General features: G+C 50.2%; 2 protein-coding genes across 12 annotated transcripts in view; one reads left to right on the top strand and one right to left on the bottom strand.

Moving 5' to 3' along the window:
* TTC13 (tetratricopeptide repeat domain 13) overlaps positions 1 to 3,786 on the bottom strand; it is a 66,284-nt gene extending 62,498 nt beyond the window's left edge. For 8 of the 11 annotated variants that reach the window (XM_084757434.1, XM_084757435.1, XM_084757437.1 and 5 more), the window contains exon 1: positions 3,512 to 3,785. In XM_084757434.1, the coding sequence (XP_084613560.1) occupies positions 3,512 to 3,746 (235 nt within the window). In that variant the 5' untranslated portion in view covers positions 3,747 to 3,785. Of the gene's footprint in view, positions 1 to 3,511 lie in introns of all 11 variants that reach the window. The other 3 variants (XM_084757430.1, XM_084757433.1, XM_084757436.1) reach the window with 1 other exon arrangement.
* Positions 3,787 to 3,930: 144 nt separating this feature from the next.
* On the top strand, positions 3,931 to 17,316 carry ARV1 (ARV1 homolog, fatty acid homeostasis modulator). The gene is made up of 6 exons (XM_084756638.1): positions 3,931 to 4,125; positions 7,301 to 7,420; positions 10,597 to 10,750; positions 13,671 to 13,895; positions 14,692 to 14,836; positions 17,011 to 17,316. The coding sequence occupies exons 1-5, from the start codon at positions 3,967 to 3,969 to the stop codon at positions 14,832 to 14,834; spliced, it is 801 nt and encodes a 266-aa protein (XP_084612764.1). The 5' UTR covers positions 3,931 to 3,966; the 3' UTR covers positions 14,835 to 14,836; positions 17,011 to 17,316.
* The last annotated feature ends 976 nt before the right edge of the window (positions 17,317 to 18,292 follow it).

Raw genomic sequence — 18,292 nt, 5'->3', positions numbered from 1 at the left:
CCTGTCTCAAAAAAAAAAAAGAAAAGAAAACTACCATGAAGACACCAAGTGCAGGAACTGTCACCTAGAAGCAACCAGGTCTATCATTAAAAACCTCAAGTAAAAGCCGGGCGTGGTGGCGCACACCTTTAATCCCAGCACTCGGGAGGCAGAGGCAGGCGGATCACTGTGAGTTCGAGGCCAGCCTGGTCTACAAAGCGAGTCCAGGACAGCCAGGGCTACACAGAGAAACCCTGTCTCGGAAAACCAAAACAAACAAACAACAACAACAAAACACAAAAGCACTCAGATGGCGTTGGCCCCAGCCAGAGTTCCATCTGACACACAACGCAGGACTGAAGGAAGAGCAGGAAACCTCAATTCTTCAGTCAGAGGACACGTTCTACCTGCTACAGCCCTTCATCTATCAGGCCTGTTAAATGGAGCGGCCAGCCCGACGCAGGGTTTCTCTCCCTGGAGTGCCACAGGCAGCACAGCAGCTCTTCCCAGGCTGCCTTGCACAACAGCACCTACACGGGACTCCACACCCTCCAACTGCTGAGCTGCAGCTCTCGAGTCCAGCGTCTCTGGGCCTACGCTCTGTGCACCAAACGCGGCTCCTCACAGGGCACACAGTCAGCTCCTCACAGGGCACACAGTCAGCTCCTCACAGGGCACACAGTCAGCTCCTGAAGGTCCAGCACATCCCAGTGATGTCTGGTACACACAGCTTTCCTGCAGCTACACAGCCCAAAACACTAGGATTAGGGGAGCATTCTAATATGCATGTAAAATCTGAAACCCTAGGTGTTATTTAAAAATACAAATGTGGGCTGGAGAGATGGCTCAGTGGTTAAAAGCACTGACTGCTCTTCCAGAGGTCCTGAGTTCAATTCCCAGCAACCACATGTTGGCTCATAGTCATCTGTAATATAACCTGATGCCCTCTTCTGGCCTGCAGCTCTACATGTAGACTATTCTATAAATAATAAATAAATAAATATTTAAAAAAATAAAATAAAATAAAAGTAAAAACAAAAATTTTGGGGCTGGTGAGGTGGCTCAGCGGTTAAGAGCACTGGCTGCTCTTCCAGAGGTCCTGAGTTCAATTCCCAGCAGCTACATGCTCACAACCATCTATTAAAAAGGGATCTCACACCCTCTTCTGACACGCAGGTGTACATACAGACTTAATATTCATATATACATTTATTAATTAATTAATTTTAAAAATACACGTTTCAAGCCAGGCAGTGGTGACAAGCCTTTAATCTCAGCACTCACGAGGCAGAGGCAGGCAGATCTCTGAGTTCTAGGCCAACCTGGTCTACAGAAAGAATTTCAGAAGAGAGCCATGGCTACAAAGAGAAACTCTATCTTGAAAAAAAACAAACAAATACACCTTTCAACAAGTAAAGGTGTAGGACTTAATATTAATGTGTATAGAAACTATGCAAATAGGCAAATAAAAAATCTGAGAATATAACCCAAAATCAAATTAATTCCAAATCTGGGCTCTTGCAGGCTGAGCTCCCTTTGCTTCTCTGGGCCTCAGTTTCCTCTTGGGTAAAATAGTAATAAGCACTGGTCCAGCATAAGCACAGGTACAGAATGTTCTGTATTGTGTAACAGGATTGAGAGAGAGGGCTGGGGAAAGGCTGTCAGTATTTCCTCCCACAGTTACAAATTAAAAACAGGGCCACAGGAATAAGAAAAAATTATGTTCCCAGCACATCACAACACCTGTACCTCCAGCTTCAGGCATCTGATGCCCTCTCAACAACCACCCACACCTACCACCCCCCCACAAACACATAAATGTAAGTAAATCCTTTTTTAAATATTATCTTCTCGTGCGAAAATAGGATCGTAAACATTATAAATTATTGTAAGTAAGAAAATAAAAACAGGCCGGGCACGATGATGCACACCTGTAATCCCAGCACTTGGGAGGCAGAAGCAGGAGGATCTCTGTGAGTTTGGGGACAGCCTGGTCTACAAAGCAAGTCCAGGACAGCCAAGGCTACACAGAGAAACCCTGTCTTGAAAAAACAAAAACAAAAAGAAAGGAAGGAAGGAAAAAGAAAGAATATACTGGAGGACAAAACATCAGGATGGGCTGGGAAACATACAAACACTTGCAGGTTTGAGGGTTCAGGCCAGGCCCTCACTGGAGCCATTTGCACCTCCCACCACTGGGGGCTCTGCAGCAAGAAAGTATGAGGGAGGCTCAGCAGGGGCAGCCTGAGACCCAGGCAGCCATCACTTGAGCAACCTGCACCTGAGAATACCTGACACACAGTTATGCTGCTCTTTGCCCCAAGTCCAGAGTCCCTTTGCTGTAAGCAGGCAAGTAAGTGGCCACAGTAAGAACAAAGGTGCCCTCGTGGTGAGATCAGACCTGTATGGTTTTGGAGATCCTGATAGGCTCTGGACACTAAGAATAGAAAGAGCATTTCGTGTTGCTGGTGTGAAGGCTGTGAACAGACCGTCAGCTGCCCCTCAGGCTATGATCTTTCTTGCCTATCGGGAATTTGTTCCCACAGTCTATGGCAGGTGCCCCAGGAAAGCTTCCGAGTCCAATTTCCATAGTCTAGGGTTAGCAGTTACAGAAGAGAGGCATTTCCTACCAACAGCCCTTGGAGGTTAAGGCAAAAGCCGTCTGCAAAGTTGAGCATGATAGCTCACACTTGTAATCATGGTAAACTCAAGTTCAAAGCCAGCCTGGGCTACGAGAGACAATTCCTCAAAAGCCTGATCCTTGCTCAGAATCAGGAGGTGTTCACCAAGGAACACCGGCCACATCAGCCACACTGTTGGCAGCCAAGGCTGAGCACAAACTAACGCAAGTCACTCTAGCTGACTGAGACTTCTCCAAGAAACCAGACGGTGCTCGAAGGAAATCCGATTGGACTAGTCTCGGTAGTTCATATAGGAAATTAGGTAGCGTCGGGGCCGGCATATGATGGGGAACATCACGGGGGATACTAGCAGCATCAGCCAGCTGCTAGTAGGTACGGAAGACGTGGTCTTTCCCAAGGCAAGTCGTAGGGTAAAGGACGGCGAAAGGGCATTGATGGGTTAAAAACAAACAAAAACAAACCCATTCTACAACTTAAAACGTAAAAAGAGTATGTGTATTTTGCCCACAGTTGTCCACAGGCCTACAACGTCTGAATTCAATGAATGAGCCTGAGCCGCTGGAATGCACGCAGGATTCTGGCTCGAGCCTCTCTAACCTCGGGGGGGGGGTTTACAAATGAGGGGCGCGGGTCAGTGCTGATGTCACCCCGCAGATCCAACTGGCTTGCATCTCTCAGGGATGGATTCTTGGGGTGGGGATCGAGCCCAAGACTCCCATAGGGCAGGCAGAAAGGAAGTCGGGCTTCCTGGCCCGTGCACACCAGCAGGCACCCTCCGGGCGAGTGCGCGTCCCCGCCGCCCGCCTAACCCAGGCCGGCTCTCCCACCTCCCAGGTGCCTCCACGCTGGGCAGGGGAGGCCGCAGGGAGAGGGCGGCTCGGCCCACTCACCGCACTCCGGGTACTGGTCCGCCCAGTCCCCCGACTGCGGGCAGCCGCCGCCCGCCTGTGCCTCCTGCTGCTGCCGGTGCTGAAGCTCCTGCTTCAGCAAGGACAGTGGAGAGTAGTGCTCGGTGGCCCGCGCGCAGGCCAGCGCCCCCAGCAGCAGCAGCAGCAGCAGCAGCGGCCGCACCACCCCGCAGCCCAAGCTGCCCCAGCAGCCGCAGCCGCGGCCGGCAGGTGCCATCTTCCCGCACGGCGCAGGCGCCACCGTGCTTTGCCCAACGCGGGCAGGTGGGCGCGGCGCGCTGCCGCGGTGCCCGCCGGGAGTCGTAGTCCGCGCCCTGTTAGCCTCAAGCTCATGCCCAGAGTCTGGACTACAAGTCCCAGGAAGCCCCTTGGGGCGCCTTTTAAGTCTTGTTCGGCGTCTTCCGCCAGGGACCGGAAGTAGGATCCCTGGAGTGACCATGGGGACCGGCGGGCGCAGGGCGACGCGGTCCGGGAAGGGCACCGAGGCCGCAGCGGCGGCTTCCTCCGCTTGCCTGTACCGTTGTATCGAGTGCAACAGGGAGGCCCGGGAGCTGTACCGGGACTACAGCCACGGCGTGCTCAAGATAACCATCTGCGTGAGCGCGCCAGGGGCGGGGCGGGGTGCGGCTAGACAGGGGACCCGAATGCGCGTGGGGAAGGTGTGGTACTTAGGATGGTGGGAAAGAGGAAAGCTAGGCTGTTCTTGAGGACTTTGGCTAAGTCTCAACCCACTGGTGTTCTAAGACTTACGACTCCCAGAGATGCATTTCTGTGACTCCAGCACTTGACTTGCATGCCAGGCAGGAGGAAGATCTCGAATTGGACGCCAGCCTTGGTTACCTAGAGAGGGAGACCTAGTCGCAAACGAATAAACGAGTGATGGAGAGAGACGGGATTCACTTAGGAAATAGGCGTTGTAGCAGGAAGCGTGTCATTCTCGCGTTGTGCCTAAGGAGATGGAAGTAGTGTTTGAGGTCCGGTGCTGTAGAGATTTCGTAGAGAAAAACCTGTCTTTTCAGGGTACTTGTCAATTAAGTAGTAAATAATACAATTTAACCAAAATAGAAAGCATTTACTGCTGGCCAGAGGTGTTGCTCAGTTGGTAGGGTGCTTGCCTGAAACCCAGCACCACATGAAACCTGGAGTCGGTAGTGCACACCTGTAAACCCTCTGTGTGTGTGTAGTTCCTGCAAGAGCAGCGGGTGTTCTCAACCACTGACTCGTTTATTTTTCCAGTCCGCTTCACAATGACTTTGAGGCCAGCCTGGCTAAGAGACCCTGCCTCAAATTTCTACCACCACCACCCCTGCTCTCTTTTTCCTTTTTTTTTTTTTATGTTTAATATAAGAAGAAAACAAGGTAACAGATATCAGATATTAGGTTATATGAGGTTTATTAAATGAGCGTGGGGGAGAAGGAAAGGGGGCAGGGTACCCCGGGGGGGGGGCGAGGTACATAGTCCTGGGCAGGGCCACAGACGCACCAACACACAACACAAACACACACACACTCGCAGGTAGGCAGTGACATCACAGGTAGGCAGACTGCAGCAGAGTGCTAACACTTTCACTCCGCTGCTGGTGTGTTTCCTCGTTATGCGCAAAGGGAAGGCACGAGCAAACTGTAGAGGGGTGATGACAAGGCAGACCCTACTGATGAAAGTCAGCTGACCTAAGTGCTCGCTGGGTGCTGGGTGCTATGAAAAGAGGGTGGACAGCACACGGCACGCAGCCTGGTACTAGAAGTAGACCATCTCAGATGGCAGGGTGGCGTGCTTTCCTACCCTTCTAACCTGTCAGGACCCCGAGGTTAGAGCACGGTGGCTCCAGGTGGTTGGCTTCTTGGAGCCCTGAAGCTCTGAGGAAGAACAGCTCTTGTTCCTCAAAACTCCCCACTGCACAGGCATCTGGCTAGGAAGGAGCAGGAGCTGCGAGCTCCCTGGCGCTGGTCTTTCCCCTCCTGTTTCCAAAACTTGTCCCTGTCCTAATCTTACTCATGGGTGCTGTGCAAAGCTGGATTTAGATGGCATTTGGAAGGCACACAACGCTTTCTTTTACCACTGATGTTGCATCTCCGGCCTTGAACCTCAGGCTGGAGGGGAGGAGATGGCTCCACATCAGTGGCAAAGGGAGGGGCTCTGGGAAGGAGGCTTTGTCCTGAGCATGTTTTCTCAGTGTGGTTACTCTTTAACTCACTCTTTGCTCAGGGAACTGAAAAAACCATAAACCTCTGGGCTCCATTTTGACAGATAGATTAACATTTGAGGAACAGCACAGCCCTGTTTACCCGGAAACTGGAACGCATGGTCTTTCTTACAGAGGTGTGAGTGAAGTGGGGAATCTCTTCCCAGGTGAAAGCAGATCTGTTTGTGTTGAAGTACAGGATTACAGTTTTCTAGGTTTTGATGTAACAAGAAGGTGGTCCTGGTCTGTTGTGTGCCTGTTACTTCTGTTTCATCCTGTCAGCCTTTCAGAATGTTCACTTTATCGCAGCCACTCGCTTTTTGCAATGAATGGTAGCGTTGGTGCAACTTTGAAACTAGCGCTGTTTGACCGTCCGTGGGTTGTCAAACAACCTATGGTTCAGTGTGATTTAACAACTCAGTTCTAAGTCTTCTCCCATAGTACAGGAATATAAGAAGAAGCTGAGGGAGTCTTGATTTGGGTGACACAGACTCGGGCTGCACAACCCAAGTGCATGCACATAGCACAGCACCGTCCACTCTGTCTGTGGGAGCAGACAGAGACATTTTCTTTCCAGGTTCTTGATCTCATTGGAGAAAAGCCCAGGCTTAGGATTGCAGACAGGGTACCCTGACCTTTATCCACCTGCTGCTCTCAGAAACTAGGAAATAAAAACTCCGTTGAATACCTTCCTCCAGATCCTATGCACTCTACCACAGCCTGTCAGCCAAAGTGCATGAGAGATTTGCTTTTAAGAAATTATACTAGGGCTAGAGGGATGCCGGCTCAGTGGTTAAGAGCACTGACTGCTCTTCCAGAGGTCTTGAGTTCAATTCCCAGCAACCACATGGTGGCTCACAACCATCTGTAATGTGATCTGATGCCCTCTTCTGGCCTGCAGGAGAACATGCAGGCAGAGCACTGTATACATACAAATAAATAAATCATTTTTTAAACAAATTATACTAGGGCTGGAGGGATGGCTCCGTGATTAGGAGCACTGACTTACAGAGGTCATGAGTTCAATCCCCAGCAACCACATGGTGGCTCACAACCATCTATAATGTGATCTGATGCCCTCTTCTGGTGTGCAGGTGTACATGCAGGTAGAACACTGTATACATAATAATTTTTTTTAAAGAAAAAAAAAGAAATTATATTACCCAAAAGCGGATCTGAAAGTAGGATCTTCTGAAATACTTTTGTGCCTGGAGTGGGACTTTAAATCGATTTCCTTTCTGTTTGATTTTGTTTTCTGAGGCGGACCTCCCTGTCCAGCCCCGCTGACTTTACTCAAGGTCCGCTCTCCTCTGTGTCATACGTGCTGGGGTTAGTACCATGCCTGGCTTTCTTCTCAGATTCTTGAATATAAGTTTAAAATATCAGTATTTCTAGTTAGAAGCCTCTGCTTAGTCGTCATGAAGCCACTTCTTACGTGGGTACCATCTGTCATCTGCTGATTTTAGATAGATGCTGATACACTTTGTTGCTGGGAAAGTACAAAACAGACTACAATTTTTAAGTTCTTTAACTTTTCAGAATGTATTAACTTGTTTGCGCTCATATTATTTTGTATTTTTATTTTCAGAAATCCTGCCAGAAGCCAGTAGACAAGTATATTGAGTACGACCCTGTCATCATCTTGATTAATGCCATTTTATGCAAAGCTCAGGCCTATAGGCATATTCTTTTCAACACTAAAATAAATGTAAGTTGTGGCATTTACATTTTCAGTTATGCGTGTATGTTGCAGGAGGATGTGCACTTGACTGCAGGTGACATGGAAGCTGGAGCTGAGTTACAGGCAGTTGTGTGTTCCCGGCATGGCTTCTGGGAGCACAGCTCCTGTCCTTTTCAAAACCAGTACACCCTCCCGACTGCCACGCCCTCTTTCCAACCTTAGTTTTAAAAATGTTGAATGTTATTTGGTGTTTTGCATTTAAAAGGAATAATAACAGTTTCAATCAGAATGAAACCATATATGACCATTCTAACTGGAGGATTTATTTTTCCCCTCTCTCATCATGTCCAGAAGTTTTCTAGAAGCAATAGATAAAAATGTTAAGAGTGTATAGAGCTTAGTGACTGTCTTCGAGGATGTGGTCACAGCAAGAAGGAGGCAACCTTAGTCTGGGTTGCCTCTAGTGGATTACCTCGTAAAATGTTGACTGAGCAGAGTAAAGCTAAGCGTACCCGGGTAGGGGTACAGTTCCTACCTCATCGCTGTGACCTAATACCTGAGAAGCAGCAGCGTGGCTCACAGTTTGAGTCCGTGTGATAGGGAGGCTTGTCAGTGAGAGGGTGAGGCCACTTGGGGGCTGGAATGCAGGGCTTAGCTGCTTCCTGGTTTCCCTCTTTTAACACCAATGGGGTAGTGCTGTCTACATTCAGGCTTCCCTCTTAGGTTGTTACTCCTGTTTGCAGACACCCCTAAAGCACACTTGGAAGTGTACCTTATTAGTCCCATAGGGAGTTGATTTGGTTTTGATTTTCCGACAGCTAGTATTTTATTCAGATAAGCAGTCTCATTACAGGTGGCCTAAGAACATTCAAATAAGAACTCAAAATCAGATGTTAAAGATTGGTCTTCACACATCATAGCCAATGATGCCAAGTTTGCCTGTGATCTCTCCAGTATAAAACCTCATTCACACCTCAGTGGCCACCAAACCATTCAGCGCACTTCCTTAACTGTGAGCTGTTTGAAGTTACCAGTTTTAGGACTTTGAATTCTCTTTTTCACCCTCTGAATAGCTGTAGGGACTTGGGGAACCAGCTCAACCTTGGCAGAAGGCCAAGATGTAGCCAGTCGAGTGAGGATGACAGTGGCCACCAGTGCCAGGAACCCCCGAAAAGTTATGGACAAACTTGGCCGCGGTCTAAGGTGGAAGGTCTGTCTCCCCAAAATCCAGTACACAGTAGGAGTCAGTTATACCTGGACTTAAGAAGCAAACATTAAAAGAAAGACCTTTGGTTGGTTGGTTGGTTGGTTGGTTGGTTGTTTTAGAGACCGGGTTTCTTTGTGAATCCCTGAAACTTTGTTTAGTCCTAAAACTCGCTCTTTACACCAGGCTGGCTTCAAACTCACAAAGATTCACCTGCCTCTGCCTCCCGAGTAGTGGAATTAAAAGTGTGCACCACCATTGCTGAGCTAAAGAAAACTTTTTTTTTTTAAAGATTCATTTATTATATACAGTGTTTTGCCTGTGTGTATGCCTGTGCAACAGAAGAGGGCACCAGATCTCATTATAGGTGGTTGTGAGCCACCATGTGGTTGCTGGGAATTGAACTCAGGACCCTTGGAAGAACAACAGACAGTGCTCTTAACTGCTGAGCCATCTCTCCAGCCCAAAATTGGCACTTTTCTTACTAAACTGTAAATGGTGTAATAGTGTGGGTGGAACGGACAGGTAAAATGCAAGGCATCCAGTTAAATTTGAAACTGGGTAACCGGTGAAAAATGTCGAGCGTTCAGTCGGCCCCAGCTATCACACAGACGATCTGTGTAAATCTAAAACTCAAATTTAAACTGGGTGTGTGTTTTTATTTGCTTAGTTTGGCATTTCTAACCGTGTGTAGGAGTAGGCCATGCAGAAGCCTGCCCTCCTGGTCATCAAGGCCTTTCAGGTGACGATTGTCCGTTTCCAGGCTTGCTTAGCCACTGAAAATGTCCTGGGGTGTGGGAGTCCCCCCGCCCAGCCCCCCACCCATCCAGCGTTGTGGATGGCAGTGGGGAGTGTTTCTAGCACCCTCCCTGATGCTTCCAGAGCACCACCAGAGGCCAGAGCCAGCCGAGGAGGCTCAGGACCTGAGACTGGGCTGGGTAGGGTCAGGCTCACACACATAGCAAGCACGCTGGGGAAGCTCGGTGTGAGGGAAGGTAGTCCCATGGGGAGTTGGTAACGACTGCAGCATCTTACGAGCTTCCAACTTGTCTGCCCTGTGTAGCTTTCTCCTTCATTGACCTAATAGTCATTCAGCCAGAAGCTTTCTTTTCTTTTCTTTTTAATTCCTGTTCAGACTAACAGTTTAGGTGGTTTCCTAAAATCTGTAGATGAGGTGGGTGCACACCTTCAATTCAAACACTGAAGGCAGAGGCAGGAGGCTCTCTGAATTCAAGGTTAGCCTGGTCTGCAGAGTGAGTTCCAAAATAGCCAGGGTAACACACAGAAACCCTGTCTTGGACAAACAAAACCCCAAACAACAAAACAAAGGTCCTTAAGATTAAATTCATTCTCTTTGACTGTTCCTGCCTGTATAAATCACATGATGTTATATTTGGCTGTGGGGGGGTGGGTGTTAAAAATATGATAAAAGGTAAACTATTGAAAGCAAGGGTTCCTAGCTCAGGGAACACACTAGGGTCTATTCAGGAATTGCTGCAAAATACACCTGGGTTTTACTCCTACAAATCTGACTGCAGACTGGGTCTGCCATTCCCCCACGGGATCCCAAAAGATACTGCCAGTTAGGAATTGGAGGAACCACACGAGGACCGAGTGGACCATGGTGCATGTCTACAGTCCTACTTGGAAGGCTGAGGTCAGAGGTCTGTCTGTAGTTCCAGACAGGCTTTGGCTACATACCTTATCTCAAAAAACTGTAAGGGGCTGGAGAGATGGCTCAGAGGTTAAGAGCACTGACTGCTCTTCCAGAGGCCCTGAGTTCAGTTCCCAGCAACCACGTGGTGGCTCACAGCCATCTATAATGTGATCTGGTGCCTTCTTCTAGCCTGCAGGTGTACATGCAGATAGAGCACTCATATACAATAAATTTTTTAAAAAAACCTTAAACCCCACAACTGCTTAGCTGCGGTGTGCCTTTGGCCAGCAGTGAGCCTGGCGCTTGTCCACCTGACGCAGCGGCGCTGTGTTTGACCGGCAGATCCACGGGAAGCTCTGCATGTTCTGCTTGCTTTGTGAGGCATACCTGAGGTGGTGGCAGCTGCAGGACTCAAGCCAGAGCACAGCGCCCGATGACCTGATCCGTTACGCCAAGGAGTGGGACTTCTACAGGATGTTTGTGGTCGCGTCTTTCGGTAAGCAGGTGCTGAGCTTTGTTTACATTGCTAGCTAGCTCCTCGGTTCTGACTAAAGCCAAGACACATGGTGAGAGAGCCGGTGGCACAGCACTGGAGACCGTTCAGCTCTGCCACTAACGCCTGCTTGCTTTGTCTTAAATGTGTAACACCTTAAAGCATTTTAAGTCCTTACTGTCCACCTTGGAGGTTGCATCAGCCCTCTCACTGCAGTCGCATTGATAACTGCCTGGCATTTCCCAGTGCATTAGGCTGACTGCATCACGCAGATGTCTCACAGTGAGTTTGCTGCTGTGGGACTAGGAAGAGGGACTCCCCATACTTCCCTGTTTTGGGGAGCCCCTTCCATTAAATTCAGATCCATGGCTTTTCCTCTAGGGTCTGAGTTGCATTGAATTAATTTCTGTAACAATTTGATTTCTGGTTTCTATCCTTTTCTGCCAGGCTGTGGTGCACATCGGTACCCCAGCTACTCTGGAGCCCCTGAGGCAGGGGCATTGCTGGAATCTAGAAGCTTTGAGGACAGGCTTGGCAACACAATGAAACTCCATCTCAAAAGTCAATTCAGAATAGCCCTTCAGTTAGTCAATTCAGAATAGCCCTTCAGTTAGTCACGAAGCACTGTTATAGGAATTCTCCAAGGGTGGTGCCGTTCACATCACAGTCTGGGCCATTTGCTCTCTTCTGTCCTCTCTGTCTGGCATCATCCCTCCCCTCCCTTGCATCTCTTCCGTCATCTCAGAACGCCCAGGTGTCCATGTCTGACCTAGACCTTCCTCCTGACCCTGTATCTGCCTGCTTCTTAGCAGCCCCGCTGTATAGCCAGTACATCGCCCTCTCTAGGCCTGTCTTGCTCTCCGTCTGCCCACACTCCCCCACTGCAGGTTGCTAAGACCAAAGGGCTTGGTGTCCTGCCTGAAGCTGCCTCCTTTGGAGTCCTGAGTTCAGTTACTGAAGCCTCGCTCACTCCACCTTCAGAATAGCCCTACCCTGCTCCCGGCCGCCTCCGAGTCTGCCTGGGACTTTATATAAGCTGGAGGCCTGGCATGGTTCCCCAGGGTTCCCTTTCTGATAAGCCCAGTGCTTGTCCACGATGTCCCTGTATCTAACTTTGTGTCCCTGGGGTCTTCCAAGTATTGTTCTGATAACACTTCTGCCTCCTCCCTGACAGCCTGACTTCCTGCCTTGCTCTGCTGTGCCTCTCAAGGTGCACACTGTCTCAGCTGACACAAATGCTGTGGTTATTATTAACTTATCACTGACTGGCCTTCAACACTTACATTCAATTCAGTGAGTGTTTGATGTGTTGTGGCTGAGTGAAGGACACACACTGCAGCCCGAGTGTCCCCTGGGACTGCTCGTTCACTGCCCAGCATTGCTGGCTTACTTAAGAGCTATTCCATGGTCACGTGGTAGGCGCTGGGGACGTGTTGCCGTTCTTACCCTTTGGCAGCCCAGAGTTAGGATGGCTTAGACTGGCTTATGTGGTCTTTAGTGACCCTGATACACACCCAGGCCATAGTTAAGATGTAATTGAGACTCTTACAAGTTTGAAAAATGTGAATGGTTTTTGTTGTCTGTATAACTAAAACTTGAAATGTGCAGGCCTATTACCATGTACATCTTTCAGTAAGATTAAGGAAATACTCAAGGGGCTGGAAAGGTTGCTCAGTGGTTAGTCAACACTGATCTGGCAGTTTGGTTCCAAGCACCCACACCAGGTGTCTCATAACTACCTGCAACTCCAGCTTCAAGGGATCGGATGTCCTCTTCTGGACCTCCACAGACACTGGTACTCGTGTGTGTGTGTGTGTGTGTGTGTGTGTGTGTGTGTGTGTGTGTGTACCTACACACGCACAGGCACAGATCACTAACTGGTACTCGTGTGTGTGTACCCACACACGCACAGGCACAGATCACTAACTGGTACTCGTGTGTGTGTACCCACACACGCACAGGCACAGATCACTAACTGGTACTCATGTGTGTGTACCCACAGAACGCACAGGCACAGATCACTAACTGGTACTCGTGTGTGTATACCCACACACGCACAGGCACAGATCACTAACTGGTACTCAGGTGTGTATACCCACACACGCACAGGCACAGATCACTAACTGGTACTCCTGTGTGTATACCCACAGAACGCACAGGCACAGATCACTAACTGGTACTCGTGTGTGTGTACCCACACACGCACAGGCACAGATCACTAACTGGTACTCAGGTGTGTATACCCACACACGCACAGGCACAGATCACTAACTGGTACTCATGTGTGTATACCTACACACGCACAGGCACAGATCACTAACTGGTACTCATGTGTGTATACCCACAGATGCACAGGCACAGATCACTAACTGGTACTCGTGTGTATACCCACAGACGCACAGGCACAGATCACTAACTGGTACTCGTGTGTATACCCACACAGGCACAGGCACAGATCACTAACTGGTACTCATGTGTGTATACCTACACACGCACAGATCACTAACATTAAGATAAACATTAGAAGGATATTTGTGCATATCACACAACACAAGAGCTATCACACAGTTTCAGGTTTTAAAGCAAAGCTTTCCAGGATTAATGGTTTACACCCATAATCGTAAATACAATCCCAGAACTTTGAGGTGACCAACCTGGGCATTGTAGCAAGGCTCCAGCCCCCACCTCACCAAAAAAGAAAAAAGAAGCCTCCAAAACATATTGAAATATATTTGTTAAGTCATGCCAGCAAGGTTGAACACAAAGCCTGGGCTTGTGTGTGCATCTGTAAGGAAATGGTGTTGTATCACTGTTGAGCTGTTTGCTGCGACATCGGCTGAGTTCTGTGTTGGCACTGGGATTCTTTTGTTTTCCAGGCTTAGCTTTGGGTGAGACGTCAGTATCTCTCTCGTTTGCCCCATAGAACAAGCTGCCTTTTTTACTGGCATTTTTGCTTTCCTGTGGGTGGAGCAGCCCAAGACAGCAAAAACAGCACCGGACTTTGCTCTCCTGCTGAAGGCGCTGCTGCTGTCCAGCTACGGGAAGCTGCTGCTGATCCCGGCGGTCATCTGGGAGCACGACCACACGCCGCTGTGCCTCAGGCTCATTAAGGTGTTCGTCCTGACCTCGAACCTCCAGGCAGTCAGAGGTGAGTGTGAGCCTTTACCCTGGGGCCTCGCTGAACTTGACCTCTCTGTAGACCAGTGTTGGTCCTGCAATGTCAGTGCCCGCACAGCAGGCACTTAGGGTCCTTCAGTTCAGCCATGTGGTGCTGTGGGGCTTCAGAGCGCATCCATCCACACCACCCACCTCTCTCCTGTAGGCCGCAGTGGCCTTTGTCACCTGACTTCATGAGTGGCTTTAAGGGCCTATGAGAAGTAAATGGCTTGTCCAGAGTTACAAGACTGAGCAGTTGTCTGGCCGAGATAAAATGCCTCCCGTATGACGACAGTTCCTGCCTGCTGACCGAGTCTTCACATTTTAGGCACCATGAAAAGCATTGTTGTGAATGAAGCTGCTGCCTGATGTTCCTGAACTGTGACGCTGCAAGTGAAGATTCCTTTCTGTTAGTCTCTTCAAACCTTCAAATTGGATGGTGATGGTGGTTCTGAGGCAGTCTCCCTGTGTAGCCCAGGCTGCCCTTAAACTTGTGGCAAGCCTTCTGTATGACGCTTGCGAGAGCTGGGGTCACAGGCAGGAGCCCCACAGCCTGTTTTGTTTTCTCTTTATCTCTTGGCCTCTTTGCCTGAGAAGAGATTGTTGCTTGTGGTCGAGCAGGGACAGTGTGGACTGTAAGAGCAGAGCAGCTCTCCTCAGCTCAGCTGCATGCAGCAATCCAGTCCCCATGGCCGGCCCTGCGGCTCACAGCGCTGTCATTGTCGTCGTCGTCATCATCATCATCGTGTCACGAGAGTTCCTAGTCACCGGCTGCCTTTGTTTTCTAGTGACCCTGAACACCAGCCGCAGACTCTCACTGTTGGCCGTGCTGAGCGGCTTGATGCTGGAGAGCGTCATGGTCCACGTCTTCCAGAGGATGGAGTGGGACGTGGGCAGCGACTGTGCCGTCTACAAGTCTCAGGACTTCTGAAGGTACCGGGAACATCTACTTTCCCTTGAGTTAGCGTCCTGGGAGATGTGAATATGCCATCTACTCACCCACATAAGCAGCGGCCAAGGAGGTGACTCCACCCATGAGCTGGGATGGCGGACAGAACATGGCAGTCTCCTGGTGGGCAGCTGTCCCACCAAGGAAAGTCTCTTCAACATCTATTATGTGCCTGTGCGTCCTGGGGAGGGGTGGCGCCCTGGGACTCCTCCCCCGTGGCTGCATGTTGGTAGGCCTGCCTCAACAGGGTCATCACAGCTGCTGAGAGCTGAGGGCCAAGGCTGTGTCATGCCTGGAGGTCAGCACCCCAGGGAAGTCCCGTCAGGCACGGCCCTCTTCTGCTACGTGGTAGCAGTGTGGCTGAGCTGGTGCTGTGCAGGCCTCTCCCCCAGCATCCTTTTCTTCAGGCTACTCTATCTTCTAGGAGGGCTGGGCTGCTGGGCTCCCTGTGTTCTTCACGTGACCCCACTTTGCCCTGCCTGTCCTCAGAGTCTAACCCTCATCCATCTGTCGAGACTGTGGCTGCCTTTCCAGAGGTTCCCCCGTCCCTCCTGTCTCCCAGTCTCCTCCCTCCAGATCCCCCCTGCTTCCACTGGCTCTGCACCTCTCAACCACACAGGCTCTGAGGGAAGCTGCCAAGTGGTTCTCTGCCAGGCCCTTGAAATACTTCTGCTTCCTGCCTTCCGTTTTTCCTGCTGAGCCTTTTGTGTCTACACAAGGTTCACACTTCTTGAGTGGGTGCTGTCTGCGCGTGTGTAATCTCCCAGGACTCAGTGGCCCCTGAGAACTGTTCTGTCTAAGACCTGAGCCCTCACTGCTCTCGGCCAGGCTGCCTCATCTATCGCTCATGGTGTTCCCTGCTTTTCTTGCCTTGCTTTGTGCTGTGGGCAGCCCCCTCTGGGCCTGTTTCTGCCCTGTGGGCCCCCTAACTCCGTGTGAGGAAGCAGGGCCCTAGGATGAAGAACTGCAGAGGACGCAGAACCGGGAAGGGAGGCCACACTGCCCCGCATTGCCTCTTCAGTCTGTCACCTTGCGGCGGGGGGAGGGGGGACGCTCAGCCTCCTGCTGTGCTCGTCCTCCTTCCTGGGCCTTTGGGGGGGGAGCCGTGGGTGCAGGGCCTGCCCTCCCTCCCCATGTACATGTCTGGCTCTTTATTCTGGACATCCCGTGTGCGTGGCCACCTTCCCTGTCGTCCCCTTTGAGAACCGCACTGTCCATGCCCTGGGCCCATAGTCCTACACGTCACGGGAGCCGTCACAGCTGTGACCCTCATGATCTGTTTCTGTCAGACCTGCTTCCCCATTGATGCTGGAATTCTAGCCCTGCTTCTTTCCTTCCTTCCTTCCTTCCTTCCTTCCTTCCTTCCTTCCTTCATGTGAAAGGATATGCCTGCTTCTCTCAGACCCTTCTCCTCTGCCCAATGCTGGGTCCTGTCCCCTGCTTGACACCTGGTGATCTAAGAGTGTGGCCCTCCATCTGATATGCTCACACCCCCACTGCTGCTGCTGCTGGTTTCCCCCTCTACAGAATGCCACGTCACTCCTGAGGTGGGCATCCCTCCCCTCTCCTCCCCCATAGCAGCTGCCTTCAGCATTCTACCCTAGGTGCGGGGCTGTGCTCCCTCAGTGCTCTGTGTATCTGGCTGTCTGCTGTAATTCACAGGCATGAAAATCAGCTCATGGGTCTTTAGAGCCTACTGGAGTGCAGCAGGATGCTGGTTTTACTTACAGACACCTAGGCCATGTAGCTCTTTTCTGACTAGCTCATAACTTAAAATAACCAATTTCTACCAATCTACATTCTGCATGCATCTGTCCTCCTCAGTTTCCCAGGCGAATGCCCTGCCTTAGCTCTATCCCAGAATCCTTTCTGCCTGCCACATGTCCTGCCTTCTGTTCTACCCTTTCCTATAGGCCATGGGCTTTTTAATTGACATATAATGCACCCACACAATACACAAAATACTCTCTACATCAGAGCCAGGGTCCTCCTTGATAGCTTGTCCTTCGTTCTGTCTCTGTCTCCTTGAAATCACACCAGGGAGAGGAGACCCTTTGGAGTGCTCCCCTGTGACCGCCATGGCTCCCAGCAGCCTTGGAAGCAAGTCTTCTATGGTGATCAGAGCAAGCCCTACAAAGTCTTCCTTTCTTGTCCACAGCTTTATTCTCCACTCTCTGTGGCGGGACCATCTACCTCAAAAGAGAAACCAAGGTTCCTGCTTTCTTTGAGTGAAGCCAAGACTGGGGATTTCTGAGCATAACTGGACCCGAGGAAGACCTGAAGCACCCAGACACAAGGCTAAGGGCCCTGCAGTCAACCCGGGCAGGCACCGGGGTTCCCCAGTAATGAAAGGTTATGTCCTTTAAATCTAAATTCTACATTGCTGCTTTAAAACCGTGTTTTGTGTTTTGCTGAGAGAAACACTTTTAAGTAGTCTTTCAGAATAAATCAAGTTTTTTATACATTTTTGATTCAGTCCCTAAGATCATTTTTTGAATTGTCTGAGCCCACAAGAACCAAGGTAAGTGTCTCAGTTGATTCTCTGATGCTGTGATGAAATACATGACTAGGGTGCTTTATAAAAGAAAGTGTTTATTTGGGCTCATGGTTTCAGAGGGTTGGAGTCCATGATGCGGGTAAGAAGGCACAGTGAGCACCGGGAATCACAGGAGGCTTTGGAAACCTCAGAGCCCGCCCCTAGTGACACCCTCCAACAAGTCCACACCTCCTCCACCTACTGGGAACCAGGTATTCAAATATATGGGCCTACTGCATGGTGGCCCACACCTTTAATCCCAGCACTCATGGGACAGAGGCAGACAGACCTCTGTGAGTTCAAGGTCTACCTTACACACCTTTGGGGAGCTGTTTCCCACCTCACTAGCTGTGCCCGCCCACCAACGCATCAGTGCTCACTGCCAGAGTGAGTGGGGCTCTGGCCCGTGGGTAAGAGCAATGCAGAAAGTTTTCTAAAACCTTAACCAGTGAGCCTCATGGGCGGCTGTGAGGCCAGCAATGCGGCATCTACTGATGGACTCTGTTCTGACCAAGGGGCGGATGGACACAAGCCCTATAATCCCCCAGCTGAGGCAGGACCTCCATGGCAGTTTTATTGTGTCGTGTGAATTTTTACAAGGCAGCTATTGGGGTAATAAAGGTTATAGATAACACTAGACTATTTGCAATAGAGAGGTGCGTGGTGGGACATGCCTTTGCTGACCTGTACCTCCTCTCTGCAAGCAGACTCAGGCTCTCCAGCACTATTAAGAAACAGGTTTGAGCCGGGCGTGGTGGCGCACGCCTTTAATCCCAGCACTCGGGAGGCAGAGGCAGGTGGATCACTGTGAGTTCGAGGCCAGCCTGGTCTACAAAGTGAGTCCAGGATGGCCAAGGCTACACAGAGAAACCCTGTCTCAAAAAAAACAAAATCAAAAACAAAA

The sequence above is a fragment of the Acomys minous genome (assembly GCF_964271855.1).
Source record: "Acomys minous genome assembly, chromosome: 14".
Classification (NCBI taxonomy): domain Eukaryota; kingdom Metazoa; phylum Chordata; class Mammalia; order Rodentia; family Muridae; genus Acomys; species Acomys minous.
This window is presented reverse-complemented; position numbering and strand designations above follow the sequence as displayed.

Excerpts from the sequence above, each read along its gene's own strand:
- ARV1 (XM_084756638.1), top strand. The coding sequence starts at position 3,967 with ATGGGGACCGGCGGGCGCAGGGCGACGCGGTCCGGGAAGGGCACCGAG. Across the intron at positions 7,421-10,596 it reads TTTTCAACACTAAAATAAAT|ATCCACGGGAAGCTCTGCAT; the intron begins GTAAGTTGTGGC and ends TTTGACCGGCAG. Across the intron at positions 10,751-13,670 it reads GTTTGTGGTCGCGTCTTTCG|AACAAGCTGCCTTTTTTACT; the intron begins GTAAGCAGGTGC and ends TTTGCCCCATAG.